We start from the raw sequence: 25,088 nt of genomic DNA, 5'->3' as shown, positions 1-25,088 counted from the left end.
CAGTCTCTCCTGGTACTTCCCCACACAGGTCTCCTTCCCAAGCTCACTTACTCTCACCACCTTCTTCACCCCAACATTCACTCCTCTTTTCTGAAAACCCATACTAATCTTCACCTTAGCCTCCACAAGATAATGATCAGACATCCCTCCAGTTGCACCTCTCAGCACATTAACATCCAAAAGTCTCTCTTTCGCACGCCTGTCAATTAACACTCCAACTTTCCACCTCCAATTTGGTCTCCCTCTTCTCCTCGTTCCCTCCACCTCCGACACATATATCCTCTTGGTCAATCTTTCCTCACTCATTCTCTCCATGTGCCCAAACCATTTCAAAACACCCTCTTCTGCTCTCTCAACCACACTCTTTTTATTTCCACACATCTCTCTTACCCTTACGTTACTCACTCGATCAAACCACCTCACACCACACATTGTCCTCAAACATCTCATTTCCAGCACATCCATCCTCCTGCGCACAACTCTATCCATAGCCCACGCCTCGCAACCATACAACATTGTTGGAACCACTATTCCTTCAAACATACCCATTTTTGCTTTCCGAGATAATGTTCTCGACTTCCACACATTCTTCAAGGCTCCCAGAATTTTCGCCCCCTCCCCCACCCTATGATCCACTTCCGCTTCCATGGTTCCATCCACTGCCAGATCCACTCCCAGATATCTAAAACACTTCACTTCCTCCAGTTTTTCTCCATTCAAACTCACCTCCCAATTGACTTGACCCTCAACCCTACTGTACCTAATAACCTAATAACCGTGCTGTCAGTGGATTGAATCGGGGCATGTGAAGCGTCTGGGGTAAACCATGGAAAGCTGTGTAGGTATGTATATTTGCGTGTGTGGACGTATGTATATACATGTGTATAGGGGTGGGTTGGGCCACTTCTTTCGTCTGTTTCCTTGCGCTACCTCGCAAACGCGGGAGACAGCGGAAAAAAAAATATATATATATATATATATATATATTTTCCAAAAGAAGGAACAGAGAAGAGGGCCAGGTGAGGATATTCCCTCAAAGGCCCAGTCCTCTGTTCTTAACGCTACCTCGCTATCGCGGGAAATGGCGAATAGTATGAAAAAAAAAAAAAAAAAAAATATATATATATATATATATATATATATATATATATATATATTTTTCAAACTATTTGCCATTTCCCGCATTAGCGAGGTAGCGTTAAGAACCTGGGCCTTTGAGGGAATACCCTCACCTGGCCCAATTCTCTGTTCCTTCTTTTGGAAAAAAAAAAAAAAAGAGAGGGGAGGATTTCCAGCCCCCTGCTCCCTCCCCTTTTAGTCGCCTTCTACGACACGCAGGGAATAAGGGGATTTAGAATATATATACATATATATATATATATATATATATATATATATATATATATATATATATATATATATATATACATGGTATTCCATGTGTGGCGAGGTGGCGATGGGAATGAATAAAGGCAGACAATGTGAATTGTGTTCATGGGTATATATGTATGTGTCTGTGTGTGTATATATATGTGTACAATGAGATGTATAGGCATGTATATTTGCGTGTGTGGACATGTATGTGTATACATGTGTATGGGGGTGGGTTGGGCCATTTCTTTCGTCTGTTTCCTTGCGCTACCTCGCAAACGCGGGAGACAGCGACAAAGCAAAATAAATAAATATAAATATATATATATATATATATATATATATATATATATATATATATATATATATATATATATATATATATATTATCCCTGGGGATAGGGGATTAAGAATACTTCCCACGTATTCCCTGCGTGTCATAGAAGGCAACTAAAAGGGGAGGGAGCGGGGGGCTGGAAATCCTCCCCTCTCGTTTTTTTTTAATTTTCCAAAAGAAGGAACAGAGGGGGCCAGGTGAGGATATTCCGAAAAAGGCCCAGTCCTCTGTTCTTAACGCTACCTCGCTAATGCGGGAAATGGCGAATAGTTTGAAAAAAAAAAAAAAAAATATATATATATATCTTTTCTTTTCTTTCATACTATTCTCCATTTCCTGCATTAGCAAGGTAGCGTTAAGAACAGAGGACTGTACCTTTGAGGGAATATCCTCACCTGGCCCCCTTCTCTGTTCCTCCTTTTGGAAAATTAAAAAAAAAACAAGAGGGGAGGATTTCCAGACCCCCCCGCTCCCTTCCCTTTTAGTCGCCTTCTACGACACGCAGGGAATACGTGGGAAGTTTTCTTTCTCCCCTATCCCCAGGGATAGGGGAGAGGATGTTTTGAAATGGTTTGGACACATGGAGAGAATGAGTGAGGAAAGATTGACAAAGAGGATATATGTGTCGGAGGTGGAGGGAACGAGGAGAAGTGGGAGACCAAATTGGAGGTGGAAAGATGGAGTGAAAAAGATTTTGAGTGATCGGGGCCTGAACATGCAGGAGGGTGAAAGGCGGGCAAGGAATAGAGTGAATTGGATTCATGTGGTATACCGGGGTAGACGTCCTGTCAATGGATTGAATCAGGGCATGTGAAGCGTCTGGGGTAAACCATGGAAAGTTCTGTGGGGCCTGGATGTGGAAAGGGAGCTGTGGTTTTGGGCATTATTACATGACAGCTAGAGACTGAGTGTGAACGAATGGGGCCTTTGTTGTCTTTTCCTAGCGCTACCTCGCACACATGAGGGGAGAGGGGGATGTTATTCCATGTGTGGTGAGGTGGCAATGGGAATAAATAAAGGCAGACAGTATGAATTATGTACATGTGTATATATGTATATGTCTGTGTGTGTATATACATGTGTACACTGAGATGTATAGGCATGTATATTTGCGTGTGTGGACGTGTATGTATATACATACATGTGTATGGGGGTGGGTTGGGCCATTTCTTTCGTCTGTTTCCTTCCAATATAATCTGAAATTAAAATGAAAGCTCTAGAACCAGTACAAAGCATTAATATAAAGGGTGGGCACATTACTTTGGGACACCCTATCATCATATACGTGATAAATCTATCCACCATACTTTTCTCATACTTACTGAAGAATGGCATTCATGTCTGGACCTTGTTCATACTGACTCTGAAATAATAAATAAAAATCAGGTTTTAAAGGTATCAAATAAGTAGACATGTTAGAATACCTATAATGAAAGTTCTATCTTCTATTCTAAAGACATGCATTCAGTATTTTCCACAAACGCTACAGTATCAACACCTTACTCTAATAATGGCACATGTATAACTGTACATAATTTTGTATAGTTTTATATATCAAGTACTGAATATGGTAATTTGCTAAGACAGAACATGTATATATCCTGAATATGGTAATTTGCTGAGACAATATATGCATATACAGTCAGAAAAAGTATCTTACTAATTATTCCAAAACAAAACAACACCGGGGACGAAGGATTTTGGGAAATGCCCATCGGCCTGGCTTCACACTGGTACCCGTTTTTACAATGCTGTGTTGCAATATATACATTGCTGGTGACTTTTCCCGTCATTTTCCATAATAAATGTTATATCAATTTCATATTTTGATGAAAACATATATAAAGTGGGGCTACCACAACTATTTGGAGGAAGATACTTTTTTACGGAAGATGCATTATGTAACAATCATCCACATTATTTGCAGTCAGCAAATTTCTGTTCTTTTGCTTCATTCATTCAATAAAAACCATAATGAAAGTTAAATCATGTGCATTTCACATGCACCTTCTCTACCATTGTAACAAAATCCAAAAAACCCATGACTAAACAGAACATTTCACTTTACTTTCACATTCATATTTGCATTTTCTTTTTCTTTTTCTCAAATACAGAGGAGTTGCAATATTTTTCAAAGCTAATTGAGTGCTAGTGGTGGATGTCACAAGATCAACAAATTGATATCTACACGAATCATACGAGTATTGTGTTGTCATAAGTGAAGAACCCTCATTAGTTTTTTATTGGTCTATGAATACAGAGGGATAAGGGGGTTAAGCCCCATCATTAAGGGGTTTAGTAGCCACTGTTAAGGGATTTGGATGGGCATCATACAAGATGAAACACAACACTTTTTGTGACCACTTCAATCAAGCAACAAGGGTGACATGAGTTTCTATGGTCAGAAACCAGTCACGCTTTGTAAACTATGGTAAACTTGTTGTACATACTAAGATGCAGTGTAATAAAAAACATAAACTGGGATATAATGCAAAAAGTAAACTTGTAAACTTGCAAATGGGAAACTTGTGCTAACTATGATACAGTGTAAGAAAATAACAGAAACAGGGATAAAATGCAAATAGTACTCATGTGTAGACTATGTCACAGTATAAGAAAAAATGGCTAACATAAATGATAGTGTAAATACTATACAACTGTATTGTTGACTGGTTGGTAAGGTTATTTAATGTATGTATGACTCATGGTGAGGTGCCTGAGGATTGGCGGAATGCGTGCATAGTGCCATTGTACAAAGGCAAAGGGGATAAGAGTGAGTGCTCAAATTACAGAGGTATAAGTTTGTTGAGTATTCCTGGTAAATTATATGGGAGGGTATTGATTGAGAGGGTGAAGGCATGTACAGAGCATCAGATTGGGGAAGAGCAGTGTGGTTTCAGAAGTGGTAGAGGATGTGTGGATCAGGTGTTTGCTTTGAAGAATGTATGTGAGAAATACTTAGAAAAGCAAATGGATTTGTATGTAGCATTTATGGATCTGGAGAAGGCATATGATATAGTTGATAGAGATGCTCTGTGGAAGGTATTAAGAATATATGGTGTGGGAGGAAAGTTGTTAGAAGCAGTGAAAAGTTTTTATCGAGGATGTAAGGCATGTGTACGTGTAGGAAGAGAGGAAAGTGATTGGTTCTCAGTGAATGTAGGTTTGCGGCAGGGGTGTGTGATGTCTCCATGGTTGTTTAATTTGTTTATGGATGGGGTTGTTAGGGAGGTAAATGCAAGAGTTTTGGAAAGAGGGGCAAGTATGAAGTCTGTTGGGGATGAGAGAGCTTGGGAAGTGAGTCAGTTGTTGTTCGCTGATGATACAGCGCTGGTGGCTGATTCATGTGAGAAACTGCAGAAGCTGGTGACTGAGTTTGGTAAAGTGTGTGGAAGAAGAAAGTTAAGAGTAAATGTGAATAAGAGCAAGGTTATTAGGTACAGTAGGGATGAGGGTCAAGTCAATTGGGAGGTGAGTTTGAATGGAGAAAAACTGGAGGAAGTGAAGTGTTTTAGATATCTGGGAGTGGATCTGGCAGCGCATGGAACCATGGAAGCGGAAGTGGATCATAGGGTGGGGGAGGGGGGCGAAAATTCTGGGGGCCTTGAAGAATGTGTGGAAGTCGAGAACATTATCTCGGAAAGCAAAAATGGGTATGTTTGAAGGAATAGTGGTTCCAACAATGTTGTATGGTTGCGAGGCGTGGGCTATGGATAGAGTTGTGCGCAGGAGGATGGATGTGCTGGAAATGAGATGTTTGAGGACAATGTGTGGTGTGAGGTGGTTTGATCGAGTGAGTAACGTAAGGGTAAGAGAGATGTGTGGAAATAAAAAGAGCGTGGTTGAGAGAGCAGAAGAGGGTGTTTTGAAGTGGTTTGGGCACATGGAGAGAATGAGTGAGGAAAGATTGACCAAGAGGATATATGTGTCGGAGGTGGAGGGAACGAGGAGAAGAGGGAGACCAAATTGGAGGTGGAAAGATGGAGTGAAAAAGACTTTGTGTGATCGGGGCCTGAACATGCAGGAGGGTGAAAGGAGGGCAAGGAATAGAGTGAATTGGAGCGATGTGGTATACCGGGGTTGACGTGCTGTCAGTGGATTGAATCAAGGCATGTGAAGCGTCTGGGGTAAACCATGGAAAGCTGTGTAGGTATGTATATTTGTGTGTGTGGACGTATGTATATACATGTGTATGGAGGGGGGTTGGGCCATTTCTTTCGTCTGTTTCCTTGCGCTACCTCGCAAACGCGGGAGACAGCGACAAAGTATAATAAATAAATAAAATAAATACTATAGTGAAAGAAATTCATGTGTAAACTAAGAAATAGTGTAGGTCCTTGTATACTTCTGTAGACTGTGCTGTGTATTATCTAAAAATCTGAGAACTCCACTGAGAGAGGCAAACATATTCACCTTCTGACAGCCAACTGCATGACAAGTGGCAGCCTTTCCTTTGCTCTTTTTCTTTACTTTATAAGTGAAAATCTATTGTTGTATAGAAAAAAAATTGGAAACTGTTAGAGATGATATATTCATTAAATACGCATATAAAAACTGTTTCAGGTCACATTCTGAAAACACAAACATATGTCTATGTGTGAATTTAACTACTTGTACAGTAAATAGAATTTTACTTTTAGGGGGCCACATCTTCTGTACTTTCTACACCATCAAGTAACTTTCCACCTTTGTAAACTGCTGGCATTCGCCATTTCCTTGGCTTGTCTGTTCCAGCCATACACCACCCCCATGATTAACCAGCATTTCTTTACATCCTTTTCATCTTTCTGCCTGGCTTCTTGTCAAGGCCTATGATTGCTCTGGTAATACATCTGAGCAACTGTTCACAGTCAGCATCTTCCATGTTTTTCTCCTCTTCATGATGGACATATCTGTAATCCTCAGCTGCTCACTGCAGCTCAATAATCTCCATTCAAGTACCATCTTAGTTGCTCTTCTCAGGACCCTTTCACTCAGACCTCTGAGCTTCTTTAGATGCAGTGACAAGGCTTGCAAGGCATAATCTATCTTTAGTCCTATGAATGTTGTGAAGTCTACCAAACATATCCTTAACCATACACTGTACTAGAATGCATGCATATTCAGGTAAGAAACCATATCTTCAGGCAACTCATTTGCATAGATCAAGAAGAGTAACTGTCCCAGAAGTTAACCATGTGGCACTCTGCTGGTCATCTCGACTCATTTAGAAAAAGCTCCTCTAACATGCATCCTCTGTTCCCTCCCATAAGATAATCTTTCAACCATCATAAAAGTTTCCTCTTATTCCAGCCAGGTGATCCAGCTTCTTAATAATCCTCCCATGCAGTACAGTTTCAAATGCTTTCTTGCACTTCAGATACAATCAGTCAAGCCAGCCTTCCATTTTTGTCTAGGACTGAGCTCACTCTCTTGTAAAACTCCAAAAAGTTAGTTACACTTGATCTCATTTCTCTAAAACCAAGCTGTCTCTCACTTCGGTTATTTATCCACTACATAAAGTCATCCAATTGCTTTTTAATAATCTTTTCCAGAACCTTACATTTCACACTCACTCATAAGGCTAGTTTGTAGTTCAAAGCCTGTTTCCAATCTCCTTTTATATGTACAAGTATGGCATTTGCTCTTTTCCATTCCTTGGCACTTTGCCTAAATTCACCTTGCAGTAATTCACATGGTTAATCTAGCAAACTTGCAAACACATTTAGCACACAGCAAAATTTCTTAAGGACCATGAAACTTATATTCTTTTCTGAATATCTCAATGATTTCCAAAACCTCCTCCCCATTAAATCTCACTGGTGTTGAGGCTCTAGTCTTCTGCTGCAAAAATACTTTTGAACTTGTTATTCAGTTCCTCACATTTCCTTACAACATCCTCTACAATTCTACACCCAATCCTTTCATTTCATCAGTTGCTTCTTAATTGAAAAGTGACTCCTGATGTATTTAGAGAAAAGTTTTGGATTTTCACCTCCCTTGTCCAAAAAATTCTTTCCAAAGTTTCTTTGTCCTTCCTTTCTTAATCTCTGTACTGTACTTCCTTTCTTAATCTCTGTACTTAATCTCTGTACGGAAGACTTTGATAGAGTTGGTGTTGATTTCTGGATGAAACTCACAGATTCATTCCCACTTCTTAGTCAGTGTGCCTTCAAAGTGCTTTATCCTTTTGTCAACACATATATATGTGAATCTGCTTTTTCTACTTTAGTAGCAATGAAAGCCAATAACGACATGAGGGTAGAGTTGTCATCAACAGCTCCTCGAATAAATAAATTGGTTAATTCAATGAATCAGCAGAGTTCACACTGTAATGCTTCTGGTATTTTTGTTTGATCTTGTTTGATACAAATGGACTGGATATTTTTCCCTATCAAAGTTTATCTTTATGCAAAACCTTATTAATAAAGATGTTTCCTTTCTTTTGTGACTTTATGCCAGCTATGCATTTTTTTTTTTTTTTTGCATGAGAGTAAGATGGTAAATTGTGAAATACATCAAGCCGAGGGGGTAAATGACAGAGGAAGGGTTGAGAATCAATGGAATAAGGCATGTGAAGTTGTCACAAGGAACCAAGGAATGGTCTGTTGGATTTGGATGGGGAGATCTCATTTTGTTTCATTGCACTTGACAGCTAGACAGTAGGTGTAAGCAAATGAAGCACACTTCATGTGTTCCTGGGGCCACCTTGCTATATAAGGAAACATGATTGAAAATAATCCTTGGAATTGCTCTTGTAGTCTTCTTACTTGAAGACTGACCAATTTTGTTTTGCTCACATATCTTTGTTTACAGTACAACAAATAATAAGATTTTAGCTTTGTTTTTTATTAATAAAGATAAAATTCTTCTCTCTGATACCGTAAAACCTTTCTGAATTCATCCTCATGTTTTCTATTCTAATCTAATCTCTCTCATCAATATGACAGCATTTAAAATTGAAAGAAAAATACCTTTATAACTAAACCAGGATGAGTTCACATCTGAAGCTATAAAACTATTTTCCAACTCTGTGCTTACTGTTTTTAAGTCTAAAAGCAAAAATCTTTGAAATAACTTCAAAAATTAAATACTTATCATATTAGCCTTATTTCTATTGTACTCTAATATTTTCTTGCAAACCAAATAAAGATTTGGTCATTCTCACCACCCGAAACAGCAACAGTACTAGTCAAAAATTTTCTGGCTGCTGCCCAAAATAAGATCTAAAGACAGGTTCAGACTTGTTGCACTAAATTCAACATTTCCAAAATACTCCAATATTTACATTACATCTAAAGACAAAGTTATTTGTTTTTTGGTGTGTGTGTGTGTGTGTGTGTGTGTGTGTGTGTGTGTGTGTGTGTGTGTCTGTCTGTCTGTCTGTCTCTGTGTTAAAATGTCCAAAAATCATGTTTAGGTTCTTTTATTATCTTCACAATAAATTTCTTCAAAATCCCTCTGATTTATCAGACTTATCTCTAAAATGGTACATCACCTGTCATTTCAGCTGATATCAAGTTTCTTACATCCGAATTAACTCATGACCATGAAGACCACACACATCAAGAACATCTTTGAAATTACCAAAAGTGATTTTGAGTAGGGAAGTATTTTTGGGGTGTATCATTTTTCAACCTGGGATACAATAAGTTAGTGGAAAAGCTTGGGTTAATTAGAAAAAGTAGTGATGCACTTATAAAGTCAACAAAACCTAAGTAAACCTCACTTAATGTACACAAGGTATATGAAAAATATATACAGTACTAATGATAATGTGCTGATCTGCTGGGGACCATATGCAACAGTCAAGCATAGTGTAGCTGGGAAGCAGCTCCACCAGCTGCCTAGTATATCATCTGTTTACACTTTAGGGCAGTTGGCATGATGCTGAAATAATGGTGCGTCTGGTATATCTTGACTATAAGAATAAAAAGTTTGAGTAATTTCTGCTGTTACAGTCAGTTAGTTGAAGTCTTCATAGGTTCATATAATTCCTACATTTCACTTACTTCATGGATAACCTCATTTTCCCCCTGATGTTCACTTATCTATCATAGCAGATTAAAATAATGATGTTCAAGTAATGCTTCTTTGGTTGAAATCACTCACAAGTGTAAAGCATCCATTCATATACAATTCTCCCAAATCTTGAGTTATTTCAGAAGTGCCCTAAACTTCATATTTACCTTTATTTCTATGTTGCCTCTAAACTGGTACAACAAAAAACATGCAACAAATCATGGAACCAGTATAAATCAATTCAATAAAGGGTGATGAATGTGCAGATACCAGCTTCGTCTAAAGCCATAAAGAAACAGGGTGGCTGAGCTCATGCTGTACCAATTTGTACAAGAAAATATTTTCTTTGATAGTCGTTATATAATTCATAATAGTTATTGTCCCGTAAAGAAAGATCATAATATTCTTCAAGAAATATTTAAATGAACCTAATTAAGATAAGTGCGGGTTTTAAAGGTATAAATAAATATCCATCTCGCGCTATTCTTTCCTCTTACAGTTTGGCGTCCTGGAAAACGTATGGTATAATACCCATTACAATTATAATTCTGCTCAATCATTAATGTAGGTCACTTGCGATGGACCCAGGGTGACATTGCTAAAACGAATCTCACAAACTGAATAAGTACTGGTCCATAATACATAATTCATACCTAATATTACATTTGGCAACGTGAAATCTAATAACTACTTGGCCGAATAGCTTAGTTATAACAACACTATTATCAGAAGAAAAATTTGCTACTTCCTTACCTCCTCCACTTCAATAGCATCATCGTCAGATTGGTCACATTCAATGGCATCTTCTTCTTGTAATTCAAGATCAAATAATCCCGGCGCCGCCATTATCAGAATATTGAGTCTACTATCACTTCTTTTGACTTGCTATGGTCCAGATTCGGGAGATCAGCTGAGCCAAAACAACACAGATGTACTACATGAGACTGACTGGCACAGGGAGTGGGAACTATGAAATGCAGTTAGAGCAAATTTATTTTCATTATCATTTTCTTGATAATGTATCAACATGTGATTTGAAAATGGAAACTTCTCGGTTTTCTTGGAGACAATATATCTAAATATAATATACGTAATTCTATTGATATCTTTTGCTTAGGAGAGGAAACTGGCTTGGCCTGATTCCCCCATAGCCTTCACTAAGTATGGGTCAAGGAACACACATTTTTGTGATGCAAATATATACCTGTTTGTTTTCTTCGCTGATATGTGACACACAGTGTACCTTAGGAATTTTTATATAATACCGAAAATTTCATAAGAAAGGAAAATACCAAAATTTTAAAATGACATAGTCATTGATATCAACATATCTAACACTTAACCAAGCGTAGGTTGAAATACATATTTCAAATATCACTGAACATGCTTTGGCTATATTTTCAACCAGATTCTCATTATTCTTCAGATTATGAATGAAAAATGGATGAAAACATATCCAATACAATGTTTCAAGTTAACCCGCTTCTCTGAGGACACTGAACGTCACATTTCCCAAATAAGAACTATTCTTGAATATTGCAGGCTGCACTAACGGCATTAGACGATCGTTACAGTTCACGAAGTATTCAGGTTTGGTGCAGACAAGGAACGAAAGGCTCATTACAGATATAAGTGAAACGATAAATAACAAGTACATTGATAGCACGTCGACCCCGCTATACCAAATCGTTCCAATTCACTCTATTCCTTGCACGCCTTCATGAAGTTACTGTAAGTGAATAAGCACTGGCGAGGCTGCATCACTGGGTGTATATTCTCGTCAAAAACCCTCACTCCAAAGGAGTGTACATTTTCCTATTGGAAGTACCGCATTCTTGGACTCGGAACCTTCAGAAAGGTCCTAGGAAACACCGGATTATTTCATGTTGATGGTAAGTAAAATTTAATGGTAATGGTAAGTAAAATTTTAAAAATGTGTACCAACATATTGTTTTTATTAAATGAAAGGCTTATGTTAGTGGGTGGAGAACAGTCTTGACTACGAATGTCAGACTGCATTTGAACAAACAAAATTGCAAGTACTGCAATTTTCATCTCAAGGATTAATTTATCTTTGTATACACATAGGAAGCGTTTCTGTGATTTTATGGTTGAAGGACATTTAGCTAGGAATAAGCGGAGGCAAGTATAGAGCCTACAGTGGGCGCACAGTTCACCAATACCAGACGGCAACAGGTGGATCCTGGAACCAAGACAAAAGGGGAGACATTTGTGACCAGAGTTAATGGCAATGGTGATTATACAATGGATGGCCAGAATACCTGATACCAAATTAATACATGCAAAGTATCAGAGTACTTTTAAATACAAGACTAACATTATGCAGACAATTATACTGACAATCATATATCAATAGGCGTCAAAATAAATGAAATACAAGGCATACATTATGCAGAGTGCATTAGAAGTTCAGAGTACAGCTGAATACAAATGTATAATTTGCAGAAAACTCGGCTACTTTGACGGTTTCATGAGACAGGTTACAGGGTATAGATCAGAGCATAGCAAACTTGGCGTCAATAAAGGGGTATGATCTAGAGCATCAATGAAGTAATAAAAAAAATCCTCGATGTTTCCTACCCTGAGGCCTCAAATCATTGACTGAAGCGCTCTGAGTGATGTAATGCTTGTATGATTTTCAGTCGAATATGCTTGTAATCTATTGATATGCTGGCCAAGACAATATCACACTGATTAGAACATTTTCAACGTTTTTCATACTGGTGTTTCTTGGGAGTATAGCCATCATAATGATTAATACGACTGGGCTTTTAGGTATTTTAGTATCTCTATAGAGTTTTCAAGTCATTACAAGCTGCTATGATGAGGACAGTTCTAGTTAGACCAAGCCTGTTGGGAAGGGCGGGGAACAGATAAACATTTTTGGGAGTTTACATGTCTTGACGTTTATTTTTACGTGTTCATTGTAAAAACTGTGTATCTCAGTCATCGTTACAGAGAATGCAAGCAAGGACTGAATAGTGGAAAGAACAGCTTTATCCAAGATACTCTGCCGTGAGAGTATAGCAAGAGTTGATTTGGTAAGTAAGGATCACAGTATTAGTTTGAATTTGAGCAATGCGTCTCATTGTAATGAGAATACATAACAGTTCAGAGTGGGTTTGGAGTTGGATCAAATACTAAGGTTTCATTGCTAGTGGTTATTGGGGTATGCATTATTAGACAGCATAATATGAGCCGCCTGCATGTTTCCCTCCACAAAGGTTTGGACCTGAGACACGCTTCTGTCTGCTGTTTCCCACACTTTCTGCGTGGAAACAGAGCATTTGATGATTGACTGTAAGATGTCTCCTTCCCCCAGCCAAGTAAGCCGTTGAAATTTCTTCCTCCTTTCGTTTTTCCCTCTTCCTATGTAACCTTCAGCCTTTAAGAGTCAGAAATATGAACACCTACGAAGCTGGGATTCATTTCTACATTCAGTTTTTCTTATATATTCATCTCTTTCCTTTCACCCGAGATAGCCTTTGATTGAGGTATGTTTTTGTCCATACCATGTCGGTCACCATAAGAAAAAATGATAAGCCGTAGAGGCCTTACCTCCTTAGCTTGTTCACACGAGTCCTTGAAGGACATGAGGACAGAACTGCTGAAGGTGATACTGAATCTTTTGATACATTCAAGAATTGAGAAATGTGAATTCAAGTTTTCACACAGACTATTTTACTTCACAGACTATTTTACTCCAAGCCTTGTCTTGAACATCAAGTGAAGGAAGCATTTGTGGATCCATTTGTCAATGACGTTTGCGTGAATGATCGTAAACGTGATTCCTAGACATTAAACGGGCACGAGAATTATGTTTTTTTCTGATTATGAGTGGACGTACTGGAGTAAATTTATCTGGTTCTGATAATGAATATGAACGTGAATTTGCAGTTATCTATTAGTGTGTGTATGGTATTTTGTTATTTACTGATATGTATATGTGTGAATGCCATCTGACAATTACTTCTACAAACAGCAAGGGCGAAATCTTGTATTTGGGAAGGTCCATCTCATGACTCATCTGTATCATCAAGCAGATTTTGAGCACTTTTAGCAACCAATGTTTCTGTGCATTCACTCACTCTTCTCTTTTTATGGGAGAATTTCTCGCATCTTTCCCAATTATTTCCATACTTAATCTCTTAGTTAACTCCCTGACGGTTACATATATTAAGTAGATAGCTGATTAGTACCTACTTTGTCGAAAAGGAGCTGCACGCTTCTATAACACACATAGAGAAGATGAGGTAGCGCAAGGAAACAGACGAAAGAAATGGCCCAACCCACCCCCATACACATGTATATGCATACGTCCACACACGCAATTATACATACCTACACAGCTTTCCATGGTTTACCCCAGACGCTTCACATGCCTAGATTCAATCCACTGACAGCACGTCAACCCCAGTATACCACATCGCTCCAATTCACTCTATTCCTTGCCCTCCTTTCACCCTCCTGCATGTTCAGGCCCCGATCACACAAAATCTTTTTCACTCCATCTTTCCACCTCCAATTTGGTTTCCCACTTCTCGTTCCCTCCACCTCCGACACATATATCCTCTTAGTCAATCTTTCCTCACTCATTCTCTCCATGTGCCCAAACCATTTCAAAACACCCTCTTCTGCTCTCTCAACCACGCTCTTTTTATTTCCACACATCTCTCTTACCCTTACGTTACTTACTCGATCAAACCACCTCACACCACACATTGTCCTCAAACATCTCATTTCCAGCACATCCACCCTCCTGCGCACAACTCTATCCATAGCCCACGCCTCGCAACCATACAACATTGTTGGAACCACTATTCCTTCAAACGTACCCATTTTTGCTTTCCGAGATAATGTTCTCGACTTCCACACATTCTTCAAGGCTCCCAGGATTTTCGCCCCCTCCCCCACCCTATGATCCACTTCCGCTTCCATGGTTCCATTCGCTGCAAGATCCACTCCCAGATATCTAAAACACTTTACTTCCTCCAGTTTTTCTCCATTCAAACTTACCTCCCATTTGACTTGACCCTCAACCTTACTGTACCTAATAACCTTGCTCTTATTCACATTTACTCTTAACTTTCTTCTTTCACACACTTTACCAAACTCAGTCACCAGCTTCTGCAGTTTCTCACATGAATCAGCCACCAGCGCTGTATCATCAGTGAACAACAACTGACTCACTTCCCAAGCTCTCTCATCCACAACAGACTCCATACTTGCCCCTCTTTCCAAAACTCTTGCATTCACCTCCCTAACAACCCCATCCATAAACAAATTAAACAACCACGGAGACGTCACACACCCCTGCCGCAAACCTACATTCACTGAGAACCAATCACTTTCTTCTCTTCCTACACGTACACATGCCTTACATCCTCGATAAAAACTTTTCACTGCTTCTAACAACTTGCATCCCACACCATATATTCTTAATACCTTCCACAGAGCATCTCTATCAACTCTATCATATGCCTTCTCCAGATCCATAAATGCTACATACAAATCCATTTGCTTTTCTAAGTATTTCTCAGATACATTCTTCAAAGCAAACACCTGATCCACACATCCTCTACCACTTCTGAAACCCCACTGCTCTTCCCCAATCTGATGCTCTGTACATGCCTTCACCCTCTCAATCAATACCCTCCCATATAATTTACCAGGAATACTCAACAAACTTATACCTCTGAAATTTGAGCACTTACTCTTATCCCCTTTGCCTTTGTACAATGGCACTATGCACGCATTCCGCTAATCCTCAGGCACCTCACCATGAGTCATACATACATTAAATAACCTTACCAACCAGTCAATAATACAGTCACCCCCTTTTTTTAATAAATTCCACTGCAATACCATCCAAACCTGCTGCCTTGCCGGCTTTCATCTTCCGCAAAGCTTTTACTACCTCTTCTCTGTTTACCAAATCGTTTTCCCTAACCCTCTCACTTTGCACACCACCTCGACCAAAACACCCTATATCTGCCACTCTATCATCAAACACATTCAACAAACCTTCAAAATACTCACTCCATCTTCTCACATCACCACTACTTGTTATCACCTCCCCATTTGCGCCCTTCACTGAAGTTCCCATTTGTCTTACGCACTTTATTTACCTCCTTCCAGAACATCTTTTTATTCTCCCTAAAATTTAATGATACTCTCTCACCCCAACTCTCATTTGCCCTTTTTTTCACCTCTTGCACCTTTCTCTTGACCTCCTGTCTCTTTCTTTTATACATCTCCCACTCAATTGCATTTTTTCCTTTCAAAAATCGTCCAAATGCCTCTCTTCTCTTTCACTAATAATCTTACTTCTTTATCCCACCACTCTCTACCCTTTCTAATCAACCCACCTCCCACTCTTCTCATGCCACAAGCATCTTTTGCGCAATCCATCACTGATTCCCTAAATACATCCCATTCCTCCCCCACTCCCCTTACTTCCATTGTTCTCACCTTTTTCCATTCTGTACTCAGTCTCTCCTGGTACTTCCTCACACAAGTCTCCTTCCCAAGCTCACTTACTCTCACCACCCTCTTCACCCCAACATTCACTCTCCTTTTCTGAAAACCCATAGAAATCTTCATCTTAGCCTCCACAAGATAATGATCAGACATCCCTCCAGTTGCACCTCTCACCACATTTACATCCAAAAGTCTCTCTTTCGCGCGCCTGTCAATTAACACGTAATCCAATAACGCTCTCTGGCCATCTCTCCTACTTACATACGTATACTTATGTATATCTCGCTTTTTAAACCAGGTATTCCCAATCACCAGTCCTTTTTCAGCACATAAATCTACAAGCTCTTCACCATTTCCATTTACAACACTGAACACCCCATGTATACCAATTATTTCCTCAACTGCCACATTACTCACCTTTGCATTCAAATCACCCATCACTATAACCCGGTCTCGTGCATCAAAACCACTAACACACTCATTCAGCTGCTCCCAAAACACTTGCCTCTCATGATATATATATATATATATGAAATGGCAATGCCCCTCCCAGCATGCGCACGAGGTAGCGCTAGGAAAAGACAACAAAGGCCACATTCGTTCATACTCAGTCTCTAGCTGTCATGTATAATGCACCGAAACCACAGCTCCCTTTCAACATACAAGCCCCACAAAACTTTCCATGGTTTACCTCAGACGCTACACATGCCCAAGTTCAATCCATGGACAGCACGTCGACCCCAGTATACCACATCATTCCCATTCACTCTATTCCTTGCACGCCTTTCACCCTCCTGTATGTTCAGGCTCCGATCGCTCAAAATCTTTTTCACTCCATCTTTCCACCTCCAATTTGGTCTCCCACTTCTCGTTCCCTCCACCTCTGACATATATATCCTCTTTGCCAATCTTTCCTCACTCATTCTCTCCATGTGACCAAACCATTTCAAAACACCCTCTTCTGCTCTCTCTACACACTCTTTTTATTACCACACATCTCTCTTACCCTTTGCACTCTTCCCTGTAAATCCCTAAATTTGATTGGCTGCACTTTAACGGATAATCAACTCCTGATTACTTTATGGAAAAGTGTGGGATTATCTCCTGCCGTATCCACAATATTCTTTTTCAAGAAATTATCATAGTGTGTGTGTGTGTGTGTAACTATGTACTTATATTGTGCGGGGAGGGAGCTTTAAATTCGTGGTGACCCATCTGATTACGCTGTCTGCATTAACCATATCCTCAGACATTCTGTTCCATTCATCCACCACCCGTATGCTATAAAAGTACTTCATATATATTTTACTCGTTTCTTGCATAATTTCGTGTTAAGTCATCTGATTCCTCTACCCCTACGTCTCTCGAAGAACTGTTCACTGTCCACATCCTCGATCTGTTTTAAAAACTTAAAGGTTGTGATCTCATTCTTCTTTTTTCCAAGGTTAGCAAATTCAACCAGCAGAACACGTGGCCATGAAGCCAATCTCTAATCACCTTTCAGGGAAGCAGTACGAGAGATCTTCCCGTAAAAGAGACTTGGGGATGACCGTAGTACCCAGTATGCATGAATGTATGTCAACAAAAAAGTAAATCATTGTGAATGTGAAAATTGTCCTGAAGTATCAGTATGATTGAGGAAGCTACACCAAGTGTAGTCACCACGTTTCGAGACAGTTTGCTAAAGAGGGTCCAAAAAAAGGGCAAAAAATAATACACCCGAATAAGAGGAGCTAAGCAACGAGAATAGAACAAAAGTTATGGACTTTTCCACATTGGAAAACATAAGGACAAGGAGAGACGTGATGACAGCTTTTAAGTCTTAGTGGATTTGGTAACGTTGACATGGGACAGTTCTTCATGACTGGGAGGAACGTACTTGTAACAGGAGGGTATGACTGGAAGCTGAGCAAGTGTCAAAAAGATGTAGGGGAATATTATTCTAATAAAAGATTTTGAAAGAATGAATCAGGCTAAATGAAATGTAGTATGTAGTTGTATGACGAAGCCGAAGAAAAGTTGTAGAGGAAATGATACGTGGAGTCCCACGATCGCAAAATTCCCCCACCATATGCAGAAATATGAGGAACGTTATTAAGATAAAAACTTATTCATTTAATCAAGGTCAAAAATGGTCTGACAATTTTCATGGCTGTGTGAACAAGCGAGATCGTCGACAGTACGTTCTGTCCACTTCAACACTGCTCGATCGATACCTGGAACGTCCTTCGTCCTCTGCTTTTAAGGGACACCGGACTAGATTATTGTTTAGTTTCATGTAAGAGATGGTTGATAAGAGATATAATAGTCTCAAATCAAAAGACAAATTTTCGATTCTCTCTGAAAGATGACTAGTCACAGGATCAGTACGTCATACTGATATGGGAAGGGGGAAAGATGTAGTTACATAACAGTGGTTGTTGATCGGATCAGAGGGTTATGATTACGTAAGATTGTGGTACTTGTGGGTCACAATTTTAAATGAGGTGATGGGGCAAGCGGCGATACTTACCTAAGGTGGCAATATTAAAGGTGAGGATGGTGCAAGGGCATACTGGTGAATAAAAGTATCAATACAAGATAATGTTACGATAGAAAAAAAAAAAAAAAAAAAAAGGATCGAAGGTGTTGTAAAGATAGGAAGACCAGGAATAAGAAATCATGCGCAAAGAAAACATTATAGGGGTTAATCGTAGAGGGAGGGATAATGAGGAGAGGACTTTGTCCACTTCCCTTTCCCTCGCATTTTCTGCCTCTTTATAATGAATCCTTGCAAATGGTAGTCACAGAGTGAGTTGTGTGGGGTTTACCTGCAGTGTGTGAAAATTAGATTAGGATGGGCTGGGTAGAGGAACAGTGCGTGCAGTATGTAGTAACAGTAAATGACTCTGCTTGAGCTTTTGTGAGGGTATTAATAACTAAAAACGTCAATGGAAGTTACCACACATGGTATAACCTTCGTCGTGCAGAAAGGTAGGAGCGTTCTGTGTGGTATGATACCTAGCACAATCGAGCATAAATGCCAGTACTGTGTAATATAAAGCCGGGATGTGTTGTATAAGCCCCCGAATTGTTGTATATAAACCCGAAGGGTAAATATTATAAAACAACATCATGGGGTACAAAGGCGAGAACCACAAAGTAAAGACCTTGGAGTTTCATGTAAAGAGTTCAGGACTGTGTAATATAAGACTAAGTGTAAAGTGTAAGTTCCAGGGTAATGTGATATCAAGCAAGTCCAGTCTAGTGCAAAATCCAGAGCCTTCAGTATGATTGGTGTGGTAGAATACGTAGGTTTGTGGCATAAAAGCCAAATGTAAATCTCGTGAAATACAGGTTTTGAGTCTTATAACAGGTGTGTATGAAATACGACGGGGTTGTCCTATAAATCTAGATTTGTGTAACGGGGAACCTAGGTTTGTTATGCCTTTCAGCTTACACTATGTCTTCCTATCAGTGAAAGTGATCCTCAATTTCATGACCCACTGAAAGTGAATCTGCTCCGTCAAGGTTTTGGTTTCTTCATGAAATTGTTTCTTAGTTTTGTTGACCTGAATTCCAGGTTGTCACCACCTACACTTCAATCTATAACAGATGATAAATTTCAAATAGTATCTGTCAGTGGGATGGAACATCTGATACCTCTTCTTAAGTTTCTACCACGTTTGCAGGACGACAAAAGCTTGCGTCAACCATTTATTCGTGTATATGCCAGGTGCGGATCCAGGATCTGGTCATTTAGAGAGAGAGAGAGAGAGAGAGAGAGAGAGAGAGAGAGAGAGAGAGAGAGAGAGAGAGAGAGAGAGAGAGAGAGAGAGAGAGAGAACTCGGTACAAGAGTTGTATGTAAGAGGTAATGTAACTTAGATAATATATAATCAATGTTTTTTGAGTCATTTGGATGCTAACTCCAGTCAGCAATATTAGTCAAAATCATACGAAACTGAATACAGCTGAATACGGCGACCGTATTTGAATAAAAAGTCATGGTGTTTGATAGCATAACGAGGCTGAATTCAACAATGAAGGGAGCTTTTTTCGATTAAACAAACTTGTTGCTTTTGCGGACACAAAACAAGAAATCCTCATAAACTTAATGTTTTAGGAAGTTTGTGAAATCAACATGATTGTTTCATTGAAGACCAGAAGAGTTAGAATGAATGTAGAAATACATAGACCATCATTATCACCTATTTGTTATGCTCGTCATAAGTAAGCATTGTCACTAAGTGCTTTTCTTCAAGAAATGACCCCGATACCAAAATTGAAATAGAATTTGGATCTATCGGACAAAATAAATGCGTTTATTCCTCAGTTCAGTCGTATGCTAATGTTAAATGGCATGAAAATATCAAATATGATCCTATGACATACACACCCACACATACTCACACACACACACACACACACACACACACACACACACACACACACATAAGTATTGGAAAAGAGTACAACGGAGCGCGTGATCAAGTATGTTCCTTTGTGTCCACGGAGAAATGAAACACGTTAAGTTCCCAAGTGCACTTTTGTGTAATGATCACATCTCCCTGATGATGTGATCATTACATGAAAGAGCACTTAAGACCTTATCGTGCTTCATTTCCCCGTGGACAAAAAGGAACCTATATATATATATATATATATATATATATATATATATATATATATATATATATATATATATATATATATATATATATATATATATATATATATATATATATATATATTTATATATATATATATATATATATATATATATATATATATATATATATATATATATATATATTTGTTAATTTTATTTTTATTCTGCTTTGTCGCTGTCTCCCGCGTTAGCGAGGTAGCGCAAGGAAACAGACGAAAGAATGGCCCAACCCGCCCACATACACATGTATATACATACACGTCCACACATGCAAATATACATACCTATACATCTCAATGTACACATATATATACACACACAGACATATACATATATACACATGTACATAATTCATACTGTCTGCCTTTATTTGTTCCCATCGCCACCTCGCCACACATGGAATAACAACCCCCTCCCCCTCATGTGTGCGAGGTAGCGCTAGGAAAAGACACCAAAGGCCCCATTCGTTCACACTGTCTCTAGCTGTCATGTAACAATGCACCGAAACCACAGCTCCCTTTCCACAACCAGGTCCCACAGAACTTTCCATGGTTTACCACTGACGCTTCACATGCCCTGGTTCAATCCTTTGACAGCACGTCGACCCCGGTTTACCACATCGTTCCAATTCACTCTATGCCTTGCACGCCTTTTACCCTCCTGCATGTTCAGGCCCCGATCACTCAAAATCTTTTTCACTCCATCTTTCCACCTCCAATTTGGTCTCCCACTTCTCCTCGTTCCCTCCACCTCTGACACATATATCCTCTTGGTCAATCTTTCCCCACTCATTCTCTCCATGTGACCAAACCATTTCAAAACACCCTCTTCTGCTCTCTCAACCACGCTCTTTTTATTTCCACACATCTCTCTTACCCTTACATTACTTACTCGATCAAACCACCTCACACAACATATTGTCCTCAAACATCTCATTTCCAGCACATCCACCCTCCTGCGCACAACTCTATCCATAGCCCACGCCTCGCAACCATACAACATTGTTGGAACCACTATTCCTTCAAACATACCCATTTTTGCTTTCGGAGATAATGTTCTCGACTTCCAAACATTCTTCAAGGCTCCCAGAATTTTCGCCCCCTCCCCCACCCTATGATTCACTTCCGCTTCCATGGTTCCATCCGCTGCCAAATCCACTCCCAGATATCTAAAACACTTCACTTCCTCCAGCTTTTCTCCATTTAAACTTACCCCCCAATTGACTTGACCCTCAACCCTACTGTACCTAATAACCTTGCTCTTATTCACATTTACTCTTAACTTTCTTCTTTCACACACTTTACCAAACTCAGTCACCAGCTTCTGCAGTTTCTTACATGAATCAGCCACCAGCGCTGTATCATCAGCGAACAACAACTGACTCACTTCCCAAGCTCTCTCATCCCCAACAGACTGCATACTTGCCCCTCTTTCCAAAACCCTTGCATTCACCTCCCTAACAACCCCATCCATAAACAAATTAAACAACCACGGAGACATCACACACCCCTGCCGCAAACCTACATTCACTGAGAACCAATCACTTTCCTCTCTTCCTACACGTACACATGCCTTACATCCTCGATAAAAACTTTTCACTGCTTCTAACAACTTGCCTCCCACACCATATATTCTTAATGTATATATATGTAGTATTCTGATGCAGACATGAGAGGATAGCAGAATGGGATCCCTGACATATTAGAGATGGCGTATGATTTATGTCAAAGAAGTTTGTTCAAAGAGTGTGACTAGTTCTGCATTCAACATTTCAGACCTACGTAGAAACTACGTAGGCATGGTCGCCACGGCCTTAAACAGCCTGACTAATCAAAAGAGCTTAAAAATAAGCAGTGTAAGGTAAAGTTTACCGTATATAGTGAAATCTAACTAAACTCTGATCTATGCTTACGATAATTTTAAGGAGGTTTTAGCTTCATATACCAGAGAAAGTAATGGCTCCTAATATTTTACAGCATTCCTCAGTGTAACGCTCTCGCATTGAGCGAAAATCACTTTTCCTCTGTCTCACTGTTTTTTTTGTATCATCATCCAATTTACCCCGATGATGAGTTTTCAGTAGCCGCATTTGAAAATGTATTCGGATAAGCACACAGTATCTATGAAGTTTTAAAGAACATTTAACATTAAGGTTGTCAAACGGAATGTTATGGGACACCTGTGAACGTATCTTATCTTGAAGGATGTTGTGTCATCGTCTCAAGTATTGTTATCAAAAGGTGCTTACTGCAGCAGCACGACCTTCATGTCGGCTCATAAGACAACCTTCACCCGTGTTCCAGATACAGTTCAGTTTCATACGTTGTATGATTTAGTATCTTTATAAACATTTAAAATTTTATCTTGTACTTGCCTTTATATATATATATATATATATATATATATATATATATATATATATTATCCCTGGGGATAGGGGAGAAAAAATACTTCCCACGTATTCCCTGCCTGTCGTAGAAGGCGACTAAAAGGGGAGGAAGCGGGGGCTGGAAATCCTCCCCTCTTGTTTTTTTTTTTTTTTAATTTTCCAAAAGAAGGAACAGAGAAGGGGGTCAGGTGAGGATATTTCCTCAGAGGCCCAGTCCTCTGTTCTTAACGCTACCTTGCTAATGCGGGAAATGGCGAATAGTTTGAAAGAAAAGAAAATATATATATATATATATATATATATATATATATATATATATATATATATATATATATATATATATATATATATATATATATATATATATATATAAATAAGATATATATATATATATATATATATATATATATATATATATATATATATTTTATCTTTATTTATTATACTTTGTCGCTGTCTCCCGCGTTTGCGAGGTAGCGCAAGGAAACAGACGAAAGAAATGGCCCCCCCCCCCCATACACATGTATATACATACGTCCACACACGCAAATATACATACCTACACAGCTTTCCATGGTTTACCCCAGACGCTTCACATGCCTTGATTCAATCCACTGACAGCACGTCAACCCCGGTATACCACATCGCTCCAATTCACTCTATTCCTTGCCCTCCTTTCACCCTCCTGCATGTCCAGGCCCCGATCACACAAAATCTTTTTCACTCCATCTTTCCACCTCCAATTTGGTCTCCCTCTTCTCCTCGTTCCCTCCACCTCCGACACATATATCCTCTTGGTCAATCTTTCCTCACTCATTCTCTCCATGTGCCCAAACCACTTCAAAACACCCTCTTCTGCTCTCTCAACCACGCTCTTTTTATTTCCACACATCTCTCTTACCCTTACGTTACTCACTCGATCAAACCACCTCACACCACACATTGTCCTCAAACATCTCATTTCCAGCACATCCATCCTCCTGCGCACAACTCTATCCATAGCCCACGCCTCGCAACCATACAACATTGTTGGAACCACTATTCCTTCAAACATACCCATTTTTGCTTTCCGAGATAATGTTCTCGACTTCCACACATTCTTCAAGGCCCCCAGAATTTTCGCCCCCTCCCCCACCCTATGATCCACTTCCGCTTCCATGGTTCCATCCGCTGCCAGATCCACTCCCAGATATCTAAAACACTTCACTTCCTCCAGCTTTTCTCCATTCAAACTCACCTCCCAATTGACTTGACCCTCAACCCTACTGTACCTAATAACCTTGCTCTTATTCACATTTACTCTTAACTTTCTTCTTCCACACACTTTACCAAACTCAGTCACCAGCTTCTGCAGTTTCTCACATGAATCAGCCACCAGCGCTGTATCATCAGCGAACAACAACTGACTCACTTCCCAAGCTCTCTCATCCCCAACAGACTTCATACTTGCCCCTCTTTCCAAAACTCTTGCATTCACCTCCCTAACAACCCCATCCATAAACAAATTACACAACCATGGAGACATCACACACCCCTGTCGCAAACCTACATTCACTGAGAACCAATCACTTTCCTCTCTTCCTACACGTACACATGCCTTACATCCTCGATAAAAACTGTATATATATATCTGTGTATATATATATATATATATATTATCCCTGGGGATAGGGGATTAAGAATACTTCCCACGTATTCCCTGCGTGTCGTAGAAGGCGACTAAAAGGGGAGGGAGCGGGGGGCTGGAAATCCTCCCCTCTCGTTTTTTTTTTTAATTTTCCAAAAGAAGGAACAGAGGGGGCCAGGTGAGGATATTCCAAAAAAGGCCCAGTCCTCTGT

The 25,088-nt window shown here is 39.4% G+C and overlaps 1 protein-coding gene and 1 long non-coding RNA gene across 3 annotated transcripts in view; one reads left to right on the top strand and one right to left on the bottom strand.

Moving 5' to 3' along the window:
- The window catches only part of LOC139757755 (ribosomal protein S6 kinase beta-1-like), an 87,763-nt gene extending 76,928 nt beyond the window's left edge, over positions 1 to 10,835 (bottom strand). The window contains exons 1-2 of one of the 2 annotated variants that reach the window (XM_071678524.1): positions 10,463 to 10,835; positions 3,031 to 3,071 (exon numbers count right to left, since the gene is read on the bottom strand). In XM_071678524.1, coding sequence (XP_071534625.1) covers positions 3,031 to 3,071; positions 10,463 to 10,555 — 134 coding nt within the window. In that variant the 5' untranslated portion in view covers positions 10,556 to 10,835. The remainder of the gene's footprint in view (positions 1 to 3,030; positions 3,072 to 10,462) is intronic. The other variant, XM_071678525.1, reaches the window with a different exon arrangement.
- A 366-nt stretch (positions 10,836 to 11,201) lies between these two features.
- Positions 11,202 to 13,056, top strand: LOC139757696 (uncharacterized). Its single transcript, XR_011714693.1, has 3 exons — positions 11,202 to 11,601; positions 12,677 to 12,771; positions 12,955 to 13,056. It is a non-coding gene; the product is annotated as an uncharacterized lncRNA (long non-coding RNA).
- The last annotated feature ends 12,032 nt before the right edge of the window (positions 13,057 to 25,088 follow it).

Source organism: Panulirus ornatus, chromosome 28 (genome assembly GCF_036320965.1).
Source record: "Panulirus ornatus isolate Po-2019 chromosome 28, ASM3632096v1, whole genome shotgun sequence".
NCBI lineage: Eukaryota > Metazoa > Arthropoda > Malacostraca > Decapoda > Palinuridae > Panulirus > Panulirus ornatus.
The sequence above is the reverse complement of the archived record's forward strand: the minus strand, read 5'-3'. Positions and strand labels throughout refer to the sequence as shown.